Raw genomic sequence first — 15,556 nt, 5'->3', positions numbered from 1 at the left:
CATTACGGTCTTGTCCTATTGCTGCAACTACTGTACGGACTCGGGAGAGGCAAAGGTCAAGAGCCATACGTCCCCTGAAACATGTCTCTGCCAAGCCGCACTGCTCCCTTAACCAGCCACACCAATGTGTCAGAGGAAACACCATACAACTGGCGACCGCAGTCAGCGTGCATACGCCCGGCACGCCACAAGGAGTCGCTAGAGCACTATGGGACAAGGACATCCCGCTGACCAAACCCACCCCTAACCCGGATGACTCATAGGTTTCCCGCGGCCGGCTGCAACACAGCCTGGGATCGAACCCGGGTCAACACAGCCTGGGATCGAACCCAGTGACTTAGAACGCTGTGCGACTCGGGAGGCTAAATGCGAAAGCTGATTATTCGGTTGTAATAAAATAATCCATATTTTCCTTCATGTTCAATTTGGGCAGTCTACATTCCTAAGATTAGAAGCAAACCTTATTTTAAGGAATATTACTTTTTCGAAACAGAAGCTCTCTTATTAAAATTCCCACCCTCTCCCTGAATAAAAAACTTTTGCCCAAAGGTGCTGCAAGCGGCTAAATTTGCACACGGTGCGTGGTCACAAGGCTTCAAATACTAACACTGCTTGCATAGTCACTCAAACAACGATGCGTGGAACTTACCCTCTTTTGTGAGAGGATATATATTTAGACGATGGTAACGCTGGAAATATATAGTTTACATTAGTCCATTTAAAAATATATAGATTTTTCAGTGCATTTTTATTTTGTCTTCTGTTTTAATTTCTCCGTCTAGATATATTGGCTGGGGGTTAATAGTGTAACTAGTTTTATTTTGTTTACTGTCATCCCTGAAGCACGAAATCATGTTCAGAAACGATTCAGAGAAAACTCAACTGGTCACCGAGAAAGGCACCATGTATAGCATCACCATGAGAAGGTAAAGTACCCCGTTTATTTATTGTCTGAAAATGTCATGCTGTTTTCAATGTTGTCATTTGCATTTATGATATCTGAAAACAACTTGATGATGAGTTGATGTTTCTTTCACTTGAAGCATATCCACATGAATAGGACGATATTATTATTTTATTGTGCTAATGAACGATTAGTCCTAGTTATCACATTTCATACGCAGTCACATTTATTTTGACAGTTTGTTTTAATAATGTTTTAATAATGTACAGCAGACAGCCTTGACTTCACATTTTTAGGCGTTCTCTGTACTCAAACTCAGCCTGGGCTCCTGCTAGGCTGGCTGATTTATATTCTCCAAGATTTTACACACGGGTCTAGTTTGTGCTAGCTTTAGTGGTGAACAAAATTGGAGGGTCGAGAACACGAGAATCCCCCTCTCTTGATACTTGTGACGTTGGAAAATAACGTTTGGATGATGTCAATGGTGAACGAGGAGGGTGTTGAGCGCCCATGGTGAGTTTCGTTGACATATTATTTTAATTGCTATTGTTTATTTTTAGAATAAAACGTTGTATTTTGATAATCTAAGATAGCCTATTACCCTTGCTCCAGTCATGCGTAAAAAACTTTTTGCGCACGGGTTCCAATTTCAGGTTTGCAATTGCTCTGCACGCAGTCAGTGCACGCTCCTGCGATGTTAAACTTAATTTAGGGCTAATTGTCATGCTTAGAGTGCACGGCATCTTTAGTTATTTAATAGCATCCACACCAAATCTGGCGTTATCACTCCCACAGTGTTGATTCTTGAAGAATATAATTTATAAATGCCTAATGAGTTTAGTGCAACTGTCATACCCCATCATAATCCAATATATAAGCTTGTTTTACTCCAATGTTTGTAGAGAAAGTAAATGTAAACAAACACTACATAGCCTCAAATCATGGTTAAAGCTATAATTTTGATATCATTGATGGTCAGTCCTTAATTTGAGAGTGTTTACATTTCTCCAGCCTCAACCCTCAGCTTTTTACCATATCAGGGGCGAGGAATAAGCTTTTTAAAAATTGTTTCTATGGCTGGTTGCTAAAGTAACTTTGAAAAGGTAGTTCACCACATACAAACTAATTTGTGATAAATTATCATATATAAATCTGAAATGTCATAGACTAAAATGGTCAAAAACAGATTAATCGGGAGTCAGACGTTAACAGAATGTGTAATTTGGCCTATTAAACACAAAAACTATGTTTAAATTGAAAATTAGCCAGGTCTGTTCCCGAAAAAGAAAGGAAATTCTTACCTACTTCACACATATTGTTTTTGCATATTTTAGCAAAAAAAGGTAGTGTTTAGTTCAGGTAGTTAGCTAGACTGCTACATGGAAAATAAGTCCTTCACTACTTAAAACACTACCAAGATTTGAATTAAGTTCAACTACTGCCAAGCTACTGCAAAATGTATTTCAATTACTAGTTGAACTACATGTACCATAGTTCACTACTCTCCCATCACATCCATGACCTGGTCTCTGGGTGGGGGATTTAATGGAAGGATAGTCCAGGAGCTACAAGGTTGAACAAAGTCAGTTAGCCTAACAGATGCAACTGGTTCAGTGTTCAGTAGTTAGTGGTGCAACGGATCACAAACTCGCGGTGCGGATCGGATCACGTTTTTGAGTCGCGGATCGGATCATTTTTCAGATTAGCAACAAAAAAAAGGGAGACAAATACAACTTTGCTTTCCATTTTTATTACTTAAAAGAACACTTAAAGCAAGGATCTTTTCAATGTTTAAATAAAATATTAAAATAAAATATTCAATACTCAATTGTTAAATTAAAGTGCAATATGAGGCATGAAACCTTCTTCCTTTGAACAATAGTGAATGAAAAAATAGCCTGTGTCCACATCATTAAAAAAAAAAAAATTAAAGAAAGAAAGCAAAGCAGACCTAAGTTTATAACTTCAAATTATTTTCCAAAAAGATGAGGATGTCTACATTGTCTGGGGAGAGGGTAGACCTCTTTGCAGTCACTATGTCACCTGCCATGGAGAACACCCTCTCGCTAGGTACTGAAGTGCCAGGCACAGCCAAGTAGCATCTTGCCATCATGCCAATGTGAGGGTATTCACACTCATTGCTTTTCCACCATGCCAGTGGATCACCATCCACTGGAATGCCGCATGCTGCCTTGTAGGATGCCACCTCTTCTTTGATGGTGTTGGCAAACTTTTGTCCCCGAAAAGCTCCTTCATGGACAAATGATTTTGTGGATGAGATGCCTCTGAGTCTGCCCCCTGTCGGCTCTGTGGCTTGACCCTGCAGAAAAAAATAACGATCTATTAAACTAACTAATTATTTATTTTCATATTTCATAGAACTATAATTGTGGCAATAACATTTAAGAAAATACATTATTATTCCAAATCAAAAATGGATGATTCTAATAGCAATAGCATAGACTAAGATTAGACTGCACTATATTTATTATTTAAGTAATTCACTCTTTTTTTTTACTTCTTCAGTGGCCACAGTCTCAGTGGTGAGATCGCTCTATGTCCTCGGGTGTAGGGCAGGGTCTAGGTGAGACAGGGACTTGAACCTTGGATCCAGTGCAGTAGATCTATGAAGGTAGTCCTGTGCATTAGGGGGGTATCTAGGGTTCAGGTCCTCTCTAATGGCAGCCTTGACATCTCTACTGATGGTGCTGTCTTCCTCACTTGGGCCCATGGATTGTAGAATCCTTGTTTTCAGAGGTAGGATCCTTGTTTTCAGAGGTAGGATCCTTGTTTTCAGAGGTAGGATCCTTGTTTTCAGAGGTAGGATCCTTGTTTTCAGAGGTAGGATCCTTGTTTTCAGAGGTAGGATCCTTGTTTTCAGAGGTAGGATCCTTGTTTTCAGAGGTAGGATCATGGACACAGACGGTACAGGTTCAGTGCTCAGTAGGGTTGTAACCGTTTTGAGGGGTTTAAGCACCTGGAGGACCTCCTCTGCCACTTTCACGTCATCATCAGACAAGGTGACGATGTCTTTATATTTTTTCCAGGGTCTTGTCTGTCAGTGCAGAGTTATACAGCTGTCTGCTGCGCAAGATGGAGCTCCAACATGTCATAAGGGGAGATCCATCTTGTTGTGACATCGTGTATGAGCTTGTGGGTCGGTAGCTGTAGCATTTATTGCTTGGTCTTAAGCACATGAGCGGCTGTTGTGCTTCGGGGGAAAAAAGGAAACCACCTTCCTGATCCTCCCAAGGAAGCGGTCCATCTGGTCCACTGAGATTCTTATTTAGGATGCTAAATTGATCACACGTGCAAAGCAAGCTATCTGTGGCCCCAGTCCATCTTCTATCACTTTACTTGGTTCTTGTCATTATCTGTGGTGATTGGGATATTGCTATTGGGCCTCTCTAGCCTCCACTCTGCTACTGCCCCGAGCAGTACCTGCTTCATATTTGTGCCTGTGAGACTCTCATAGAGGGGGCATGTCTGTAGCACCGGACTTCGCATCTCCCACTCCTCTGTGGTGTAGTGAGCAGTCACAGTCACGTAGCTTTCCGTTGCCCTGGAGGTCCACCCGTCTGTGATGAGGGCAACAGAGGATGCCTTGGATAATTCGTTGACACGATCTCCATACTGAAGTGGGTGCGCCAGGGGATTTCCTAGCGTGGCTCAAGGACTTTCACCATATTTTTTAAACCCTTTGTTTTCCACAACAGAGTATGGCCTCATGTCTGCAGAGATAAACATTCCAATAGATTTGGTGATGGCTTCAGCCCGGTCTGATCCTGCAGCAAAGGGCTTAAATGCCGTGGTGAGAAGTTGTTGTCTCTTGGCTGAGTTGGCTCCCGTCACTGACACACCAGGGTGATGGCGCTTTAAATGTGTGGCCATGCTCCATGTATTTCAATGATCATACAGCTTTCTTGTGGCACTACGCCTACACACCGTAATGGTGTTGTCCACCCCCCTTCTTCCATCATCATATTTGACAGGGAAGCCAAAATGCTTCCATACACGAGACTTAAATGAAGCGGGAGGCTTTTTCAGTTCTTCAGCTCCTTCGCTAGCCATGGCTGTCACTGCTCTTTTTTCTTCTTTGCTTTTTGCAACGCGTGAGCATCCGGGATTGATTCGTTGGGATTCAACATGCTCCGTTCATCTGAACAGTGCACACAACTGCTTTTTAAAAATAATAAAATCAACCTTCAGGCTTCAGAGTAAAACGCAGCATCAGTCTTGTCTTTATCTTTTCACTGCGACTCTGCATCGAGATTTAGGGGATTATTACTTTTAAAAGTAACATCGTCAGTAAAACTGTATTTCACACTATGATGGTTAAACTTTGCAATTGATCCACGGTTCACGTGCGTGCCGAACCGTGTGTGTGGGGGGGGGGTGATCCATACGGATCACGGATCAACTACGGTTACACCACTATCAGTAGTACATGGATTAAGCAAAATAAAAGTCCCCAATGATCCCAATGTACCAATTTATGTCTTTCGTAAGGCCTCTAGTTATGGATTTAACCCAGATAATGTAAATTGTCGACATTGGAGCTTATAAGGCCCCCTACCAACTTGGTTTTCCTGAGGGGTGTCCTTTCATGTACCAAACAGGCTCTGAAATGGAGGTGGACTGTATATGCTACTGACTGTATTTGGTGACTGTATTTGGTGACTCTATTTGGGTAGTATTCGCCCTGGGGTGTTGGAAACAGTTGACTTTATGGCTTATGACAGTAAGAACACTTTATGACAGTTATTACATTATGACATTACAACATTATTACAGTTTTAACGACGCTCACTAACTTAAAAATACTACAGACAGAAACATATTACTAAAAGATAAATATGTCATGTGTAATAAATACAATGTAATTAACATCACAGACAATGTCATTAACATAATGGATGTAGAATTTCCATTTTGAGAAAGAAAACACCTAACACTACACCGTTAATGAACAAACGGGCGTTTTCTCTGCTCTGCCTCATGGCAAAATGTGTGGAATAGCAGGAAATTAGCTTTAAAACAGTAACATTTTCTCTCAGCCTCATGGCAAAATGTGTAGAATAGCATGAGATTAGCTATAAAACTGCATATGTTTCTCCTTGCCCCAGTGGCAAAATGTGAAGAATTGTAGGACGTATTTCTTTGCCACTGCCTGAGCGCCGATACTGAGAATTCATTTTGGGCTGTGGAAGTGCCCGAATGCGCAGTTGAATGCAACAAGTAACGGCACACATAAGGCGGGCACAACACGAGAGAGCCATCCTTTCATACAAACTCTGCTCAGCCTCAGTCTTTCTCTATTCTTTCCATTCACCCTCCTCCTCCTAATTCTTGGACGACTTTCACGACATCCATCTCGCTTGTCTGGTCTTTCTGGGCACAACACGAGAGGGAGAGCCATTCTTACAGGCTCTACCTCAGTCTCTGCGTTCTGTCCCCCCTTCTCCTCCTCCCTCTTGGAAGAATTTCACGACGTCCATCTCTCTTGTCTTCCTGCCAATTCCCCTTTTCATCCCCCTCTCCTCCTCCTTTTTGGATAACCCATATGCCTGTTGTCTTCTTTTCCTGTCCCCCCCCCCCCTCCCCCACAGTGTGTCCACAGATGAGATAATGCAGAAGGAGAAGGACAGCAACATCAAGCATTGCCATGACAACAGCCAAGCTACGGAGGACAGGGAGCGGGAGAAGCAGTTGGCCAGGAAGAGGCTCTATGTGGTCTCGGCTGTCTGCCTGGTCTTCATGATCGGAGAGATCCTGGGTGAGGGGTCAAATGATACATGACTATTGGCTAGCCTGTCAATTAGTTAGTCAGTGAGTCTATGTGTCTTTCCGTCAGGCAGTCAACAGTCAGTCAGTTAGTTGGTTAGTCGCTAGTGACATACTCCTCGCTCTCTCGCGCTCTCTCTCACTCCTCTCTCGCTCTCTCGCGCTTTGTCTGTAGGTGGTTACTTTGCGGGGAGTCTGGCGGTGATGACTGACGCCGCCCACCTGCTGGTCGACTTCGCCAGCTTCATCATCAGCCTGGTGTCTCTGTGGCTCTCGTCCAGACCCGCCACGCGCACACTCAGCTACGGCTGGCATCGTGCAGGTGAGATCATCAGCATCATCGTCATCATCGTTGTCTTTATCGTCGTCGTCATCATCGCCTTCATCTTAATCATGATCATCATGATCATAAAATGCTCACCCTCATCATCACTGCCATCTTCAATAAAATAATCAATACATGTTGTACCCCAATCTCATGAGCCACTTAATGTGTGTGCTTTATAGTCTTTCTGGAACAAATAAGTTGAAGTGGAGTAATTTAATGTGTTTATAGAATAGCATTTTAGCATTGTGATTTATGTATCATGGCCTTTACAATAGGAACCTGACAGTAGATACTTTAAAAAATCAGATACCATTAGATGCATCGATTCCCTTTCAGGTGAATATTTGTGCATAGGACAATGGTTCACTTTTCAACTGGAGTTTTATAAAACTAGGCTACCTGTGTATCCTATTGGATACATTTCCTCTTGGCTCTCACTATGTGGTACGTCTGGCACTGCTGGCAAGATCAAATGGGTTTTTCTGCAGCTCTTTACTGTAATATATCCGTCCATCACATTTCTATCATTATGGTCTCTGATTAAAACCTCACGTGTTCTCTTTCTCTCCTGTGTGTGTCCTCTCCCTCTATCCTCTAGAGATCTTGGGTGCTCTCCTCTCGGTGGTGACCATCTGGCTGGTGACAGGTGTGCTGGTTTACCTGGCTGTGCAGCGCCTCATCAGCGATAATTATGAGATCGAGGGGACCATCATGCTCATTACTTCAGGCTGCGCTGTGCTGGCAAACATCATGTGAGTGTCCACCGACGCCAAACGCAGCCCATTCATTGGGCCGTCACGGTCAACAGGGCTTGGGTCACTTCCTTTTCAGTTCAGTGGCTGAGCTGAAATTCACTTCCTGAATTGAAGTTCACAATATCTGATTTGAAAAATGTCATTTCATTTTAAATTCAATTCAATTCCATTCATGAATTGGACTTCATCTTTGGAATGGACGTAGTCTGCTGTGACCATGACTAATGTTTACAATTGACGACTACTGATGACAGACAAGCTGAGAAAGTGATGTGGATTAGTATTATTATTAGTATTTCTGTGTTATTAATGGTTCTCCGTTAGGGCTAGATATTGGTGACTCACAAGTGAAAATGAAACCACAGTAGGTCACACTTTATTTGGACAGTTTAGATTTTCCATCTGTAGATGCTCTACAGATGGTCATACTATCAACAAACTGTCTGTTAATAAGCAACTGCTTGCTAAGGTTACTGTTAGGGTTAGGTTTAGAATAAGGGCAAGGGTTAACATTAGGGTTAGAGCTAGGGGTATGGTTAGTAGATAGTTAGTTGAAATGTTACTGATAGTCTGTAGAGCAGTGTTACTCAACAGTAGCAAGTAGATATACAGGTATTGTCACGTAAACAGCCTACAGACATCTTCGACAGCAGGAAGCATCCATGTATAATGCTTCATCACTTGTTGTAAGCATATATGAGCATTTATAATGCCTAATAACAAGGCTTTTAATATGTTATGTCTTTCTGAATGTACCGTGGGCAGTATGGCTTTCACCCTACACCAGTCTGGGCATGGGCACAGCCACGGGGGCCTCAGCAGTGGGCACGGCCACAGCCACAGCACTAACGTCAAGAGCAACCATGGGCACAGCCACGCGGCGGGCAATGGGCATGGGCACAGCCACAAGAGCAGCCACTCGCACAGTAACGGTAACCAAGAAAACCATTCCCATGGAAATGGCGACGTGGAGCAGCACAATGGGGTGGACGGTCAGCAGCAGAAGTCGGCGGGGTCACGACCTCAGGCCAACGCCAGCGTGCGCGCCGCCTTCGTGCATGTCGTGGGAGACCTGCTCCAGAGCATCAGCGTGCTGGTCAGCGCCATCATCATCTTCTTCAAGGTCAGTGGTCAGAGGTCAACTGGGGTGACGTTGGAGATGGTGATCAACTGGGGTCATGTGGGAGGTAGTAGTCAACTGGAGTCATGTAGGAGGTAGTGATCAACTGGGGTGATGTGGGAGGTAGTGATCAACTGGGGTGATGTGGGAGGTAGTGGTGAACTGGGGTGATGTGGGAGGTAGTGGTGAACTGGGGTCATGTGGGAGGTAGTGGTCAACTGGGGTGATGTGGGAGGTAGTGATCAACTGGGGTGATGTGGGAGGTAGTGGTGAACTGGGGTCATGTGGGAGGTAGTGGTGAACTGGGGTCATGTGGGAGGTAGTGGTCAACTGGGGTCATGTGGGAGGTAGTGGTGAACTGGGGTCATGTGGGAGGTAGTGGTGAACTGGGGTCATGTGGGAGGTAGTGGTCAACTGGAGTCATGTGGGAGGTAGTGGTCAACTGGGGTCATGTGGGAGGTAGTAGTCAACTGGGGTCATGTGGGAGGTAGTGGTCAACTGGGGTCATGTGGGAGGTAGTGGTCAACTGGGGTCATGTGGGAGGTAGTAGTCAACTGGGGTCATGGGGGAGGTAGTGATCAACTGGGGTGATGTGGGAGGTAGTGGTCAACTGGGGTCATGTGGGAGGTAGTGGTCAACTGGGGTCATGAGGGAGGTAGTAGTCAACTGGGGTGATGGGGAGGTAGTAGTCAACTGGGGTGATGGGTAGGTAGTAGTCAACTGGGGTCATGGGGGAGGTAGTAGTCAACTGGGGTCATGGGGGAGGTAGTAGTCAACTGGGGTCATGTGGGAGGTAGTAGTCAACTGGAGTCATGTGGGAGGTAGTGATCAACTGGGGTCATGTGGGAGGTAGTGATCAACTGGGGTGATGGGGGAGGTAGTGATCAACTGGGGTCATGTGGGAGGTAGTGATCAACTGGGGTGATGTGGGAGGTGGTAGTCAACTGGGGTGATGGGGGAGTTAGTAGTCAACTGGGGTGATGGGGGAGTTAGTAGTCAACTGGGGTCATGGGGGAGGTAGTAGTCAACTGGGGTGATGGGGGAGGTAGTGATCAACTGGGGTGATGGGGGAGGTAGTGATCAACTGGGGTCATGTGGGAGGTAGTGATCAACTGGGGTGATGTGGGAGGTAGTAGTCAACTGGGGTCATGGGGGAGGTAGTGATAAACTGGGGTCATGTGGAAGGTAGTGATCAACTGGGTTGATGGGGGAGGTAGTAGTCAACTGGGGTGATGGGGAGGTAGTAGTCAACTAGGGTGAGGGGGGAGGTAAGTGGTCAACTGGGGTGATGGGGGAGGTAGTGATCAACTGGGGTGATGGGGGAGGTGGTAGTCAACTGGGGTCATGTGGGAGGTAGTGGTCAACTGGGGTCATGTGGGAGGTAGTAGTCAACTGGGGTCATGTGGGAGGTAGTGGTCAACTGGGGTCATGTGGGAGGTAGTGGTCAACTAGGGTGAGGGGGGAGGTAAGTGGTCAACTGGGGTGATGGGGGAGGTAGTGATCAACTGGGGTGATGGGGGAGGTGGTAGTCAACTGGGGTCATGTGGGAGGTAGTAGTCAACTGGGGTCATGGGGGAGGTAGTAGTCAACTGGGGTGATGGGGGAGGTGGTAGTCAACTGGTGTCATGTGGGAGGTAGTGGTCAACTGGGGTCATGAGGGAGGTAGTAGTCAACTGGGGTCATGTGGGAGGTAGTGATCAACTGGGGTGATGGGGGAGGTAGTGGTCAACTGGGGTCATGTGGGAGGTAGTAGTCAACTGGGGTCATGTGGGAGGTAGTGATCAACTGGGGTGGAGAGGGCGATGGGGTGAGAAGATTAGGACTGAGGCAAAATGTGCATGTTAGATAAGGATGAGGTGGATGTTCGTGTTGACACACTCTTCCTGGCTTTCGTAAGATGTCCTTTTGATCTGGTCATTTAGATAGCTGAATACTCAATGCGTTAGAATGAATCATACAGTATGTCACTGATACTGAAAGAGTGGCTCAAATAGAGCCCCGACAACATTAGGTTATTAGTCTTTTTGAATTTGCATAAATTGTACATAAGTACTATTGAAAACTCTCAGCAATGGGATTTAAATAATTGAAAGAATCAATCAGTAATTGATGGAAGATGCATATAACTTCTAGTTAGCGGCGATTTACTGTATTATAAATTGTTGACTTTATCCACTTTGGGATTTATTGGCTTGTGCCCCATGCCGAGGCTGCAAAAATGACTCTCTCGACAAATTAATCAAGTATCATTGCAGTACACAATGGACCGCTCTGTTACAGTAGTTTACTGTTAATTTCACAGTAAGCCCAGTGTGACTTTTAGACTCTTCCCCCTCTTCCTTCCTGTGTGTGATAATCTCTCAAAATCCTCATGCGCTGAGCATGCACCTCCGTAGGCACTGAAATCTACTGCGTCATGTTCTCCAAGGTAACTCCAAAACTAGGGATTGATGTTTTTTTTAAACGGATATTGCTAGCAGGCAATTCTCAATAGAATGATCCCTTTTGTGACGCTGTACAAGCACAAACGTTCATGTGTTTCTAACGTGAGAGATGTCCCCTGTTTGTTCTACCACAAGTATGTCTTTTAACTAAAGTGAAATATATTGGGTGGAAAATAGAGCATGTAATGACAATGTAATGATTACGGTCCTTACTCTCTCGTTCTCTTTGTTTCCCACAGCCCGAGTATAAGATAGCGGACCCTATCTGTACGTTCCTGTTCTCCATGTTTGTCCTGGGAACCACCGTCACCATTCTGAGAGACATCCTGCTTGTCCTCATGGAAGGTAATACAGGGAGTTTTCTCTATCGTCCCTGTTTCGGGACTATGTCAAAGTAGACGTCTTATTGTGGACTAGGAATGATTTATAGGGATGGCAGCCACGAGGATATGATTTGTGCAACAGTTGCCGATTGCAACATGTCTAAAACCTTCATGATCACACAAAAGTTGCCCAAGATGCCCATGTTTTGTGCCCAGTCCCTCCTCTCTGTGTGTGTGCGTTTGCGTGTTAATGAAATCCATATCTCTCTCTCTCTTTCCCTCTTTCCATCCCTCTCTCCCTCTCTTATTTCTCCCCAGGTACCCCAGCTGGAGTGAAGCACGGTGAGGTGAGGGACCGGCTGCTGGCAGTGAAGGGGGTGAAGTCTGTCCATAGCCTCCATATCTGGGCCCTGACTATGAACCAGACGGTGCTGTCAGCACACGTGGCTATAGGTGAGTGTAGCTGGACTAGGCTGTCAGTAATCTACTGTTATGTTACAACTCCCATATGTAGTGATGATGATGGCTTTATTGTATCCATGACATTGTTTTTTGCTTGTCATGCATCCGAGAATGAAACATTCTGTGGAAATGCCACCGCTGTTTCCACTATGTGTGTGTGCCTTGACTTGATCGGACCGTAGTGACTTGCGAAAGTGTCAGTTGGTCAGTGTCATCACAGTTGCATTTCCTTTCCCTCCACAGATGACGTAGTGGATGCCCAGCCAGTCCTAAGGGAGATGACCCAAACCTGCTTCTCAAACTACAACTTTCATTCAGTCACCTTACAGCTGGAACAGCAGGCCGACCAGAAGCCTGGGTGTAGTCTGTGTGAGGACCCCAACATGTAGACACCTGTTTAAGCCCATGGGAAAGGCCAGGAGGCTAAGTTAAGCTACCTAACCAGGATTTAGCTGTAGCCTGGACACAGTCTTTTGGCCAGTGCTTGACTTGACCAGGAACATATTGGAACTGATTTCTCGCACCTCACATTTGTACAGCTAGAGTTCCTGCACCTTTTATAGAATGTGGCCTTAAAATATTGCGGCAGCGTTCCGGCACCTTAGTATAAACAGCACTCCAAATAGAATAGAACGCAACTTTTTTTGATTATATGTTACAGCCAAACAACTTGCAGTGCAGTGTCTCTCTGGATGAGTACCGGCATATATTTAAGTCCACTTCAAGCTCTGCTTTTGGCTGATCAATCATGGATATTGGACCAGAGCTCTATTTTCAGCTGGCGCTAAGAAGGCGCTAGTGTCATACTCACGTTAGTTTGCAATTTCGCCATGTAAAAACTGGCGGACTGGCATTTTCCCGCCCTAACGCCAGGTTTGGCAATTTACCTGTCTAATATCAGCATGCTTACACTCAGATGGGAGGAGTGAAAATATTTTAGGCGTGTCCTTAAAAACATGACCCAAAGTACTAATTTCAGGCGGCACTGGTAGGGATATTTAAGACCAATCAAAAGCTGGTTTTAATAGTAACGCAGTTGGTTACGGTATGAATTTTGACAGCTGAAACACAGCCTTAAAAGCCGTGACACACACTGCCCACATGAACATGGAACAAGATGTGATTTGGTACCTGTATACTTGGTATTTAGAAACATAAAACATTCATGTTTTTCCCCCATTTCATTTTATTTGATTAAAAACCAAGCATAGCCTCCCCTCTCAATGAAGGCTGTTTTGTTTTTGTCCTGCCCAATGTAATCAAGTAGGCTAGACAAGACCGTTGATAAAGGGTTTGGCTCGTGAGACCGCTTGGAAATAAATCCTAATCACCCAAGCTTTATTAAAATACTGTATTAAGTCTGAGAGGAGTAAAACAGTGAGCTGACGTTCCCTTTTTATCTATGCATTGTAGGCAGGCCTACGTTATTTTAGCCATGCTTTGGACGTGCGTAAGACTCCCTACATGATATAGGTTCCATGTCTCCGTGCCCATCGTGAACGGAGAGATGAGATCCTCGGTGAATACCGGTGAACCTCGTATTTAGAAGTTATTTTCATGTAACAATTGCTTGTTTTCCATTTCATTTATTTTTTATTTTTATCCAAGCCCTCCACAGACTACCTTTACCCTAGGACTACTATAGCGAAGGCTGGTTCAACAGCAATGCGTTGTTGTTCTTTTATGATGGTGATTTTATGATACATTACATTTGACATTTTACATTTTGCATTTATTGTTGTTGAAAATTATAACAGATTGCTTGCTTTTTGTTTAATTTTATTAAAACAAACTTATTATAATTTTTCGGTGTCAATTTAATCTTGCTTATTGACAACATTTGCCATGTCCATGCTCAGCCATAATGCAATTTACAATAGGACTAGCCCCTATATCAGTGCGAACGCTATTGAAGCCATCCAATTACTTAGAACAATGCGGACTGCAAACAGGTTCAAGTTTAGCAAAGATGGGATAGGTCTACATTTAGTTATTATGTTTCTGTAAGCTGTTTAACAAACTATAGTGGACTAACATTCGATTTTGAGTTGATCCCAAGGTAATATATACAAGACTGTATATACACAACTTGAAGCAACCACATATTTAGCCATGGAGCATGTTCTGATTGGCCAGTGAGGGGGTAAAGCCTCAACACACCCACAACTTATTTATTCATCAAATCCCAGCCCTTTCGAGCCACCGCCAGCAACTGCGCAGATAATGTACATAGTCCATCTGTAAATAGCCCATGCAATCTACCTACCTCATCCCCATACTGTTTTTATTTACTTTTCTGCTCTTTTGCACACCAGCATCTCTACTTGCACATCATCATCTGCTCATTTATCACTCCAGTGTTAATCTGCTAAATTGTAATTATTCGCTCCTATGGCCTATTTATTGCCTACCTCCTCATGCCTTTTGCACACACTGTATATAGACTTTTCCCCCCTACTGTGTCATTGACTTGTTTATTGTGTTATTGGCTTGTTTATTGTTTATTCCATGTGTAACTCTGTGTTGTTGTCTGTGTCACACTGCTTTGCTTTATCTTGGCCAGGTCGCAGTTGCAAATGAGAACTTGTTCTCAACTAGCCTACCTGGTTAAATAAAGGTGAAATAAATGTAGAAATAATTGTGGTTGTAAAAATAGCTACAATATTTTGGACACACCCTCGAACCTATAGCGCTACTGCCAACGCTTAGATTGACTATTGCGTTAGATTTGTTAAGATAGAGCCCTTAGAGTTAATTTCCTGCAATTCTACAAATTCTGCCATGGGGCGTAGAGGAGATTTAGCAATTTTATAACACATTTCTTGCAATTCTACTCGTTTTGTCATGGGGTGGAGAGTTTTAAAAAAATAATTCGACCATGATTACAAGTTTAGATAAATGGCTAGACGAATTTAACCCCCCCCCCCCCCCCCCCCCCCGCTCCCTAATTCCGGGTCCAAATGACTCATCAATCCAAAAACACATCTCTAAGTTTACATTTCTGAACGAACCAGAAAAGCAATACGTTATTTGGGGTTGTTTATCGACGACAGCTGGCTAACTCACCGATCCTGCTTTGTAGTTTACCCGTTTGTTGTGTGGTTAGTTTGTTTATCTCTGAAATACTGAGGTGATCATTCTACAGTCACAAGAAAGAGCCTCTGTGCCAACATACCCAAAGAAGTAAAGATTGAAGTGATCAGGGATGGAGTGCCATAGCTGATCACAGGCTTGAAAGTGTTGCACCATGAATTATATTTATATATGTTTTATCTTACTCTAAGTCCACATTTTAAAATGTAATCTGAGTGCTTAGTGGTTTAAGTGTCTATATTGAAATGCTGGTCACTGTATTGTTTAAAGAAAATTAGATGAAACCGCTCGGTGTTAGATGCTAATAATTAAGAGAACAAAACCATCCTTATATTTAAAATAC

The 15,556-nt window shown here is 44.0% G+C and overlaps 1 protein-coding gene across 2 annotated transcripts; it reads left to right on the top strand.

The window, feature by feature from the left end:
• The first annotated feature begins 565 nt into the window (after positions 1-565).
• On the top strand, positions 566-13,922 carry LOC129831347 (proton-coupled zinc antiporter SLC30A2-like). 2 transcript variants are annotated; one of them, XM_055894679.1, is made up of 8 exons: positions 566-926; positions 6,514-6,680; positions 6,864-7,010; positions 7,615-7,768; positions 8,537-8,894; positions 11,575-11,680; positions 11,977-12,111; positions 12,364-13,922. In XM_055894679.1, exons 1-8 carry the CDS (start codon positions 853-855, stop codon positions 12,507-12,509), a joined length of 1,287 nt encoding a protein of 428 aa, XP_055750654.1. In that variant the 5' UTR covers positions 566-852; the 3' UTR covers positions 12,510-13,922. The 2 variants fall into 2 exon arrangements, with proteins under 2 accessions (XP_055750654.1, XP_055750655.1); XM_055894680.1 differs by lacking the exon at positions 566-926 and adding an exon at positions 1,272-1,417.
• The last annotated feature ends 1,634 nt before the right edge of the window (positions 13,923-15,556 follow it).

Source organism: Salvelinus fontinalis, chromosome 32, assembly GCF_029448725.1.
Source record: "Salvelinus fontinalis isolate EN_2023a chromosome 32, ASM2944872v1, whole genome shotgun sequence".
NCBI classification, from domain to species: Eukaryota; Metazoa; Chordata; class Actinopteri; order Salmoniformes; family Salmonidae; genus Salvelinus; species Salvelinus fontinalis.
Note: the sequence above shows the minus strand (reverse complement) of the source record. Positions and strands in the feature narration are given on the sequence as shown.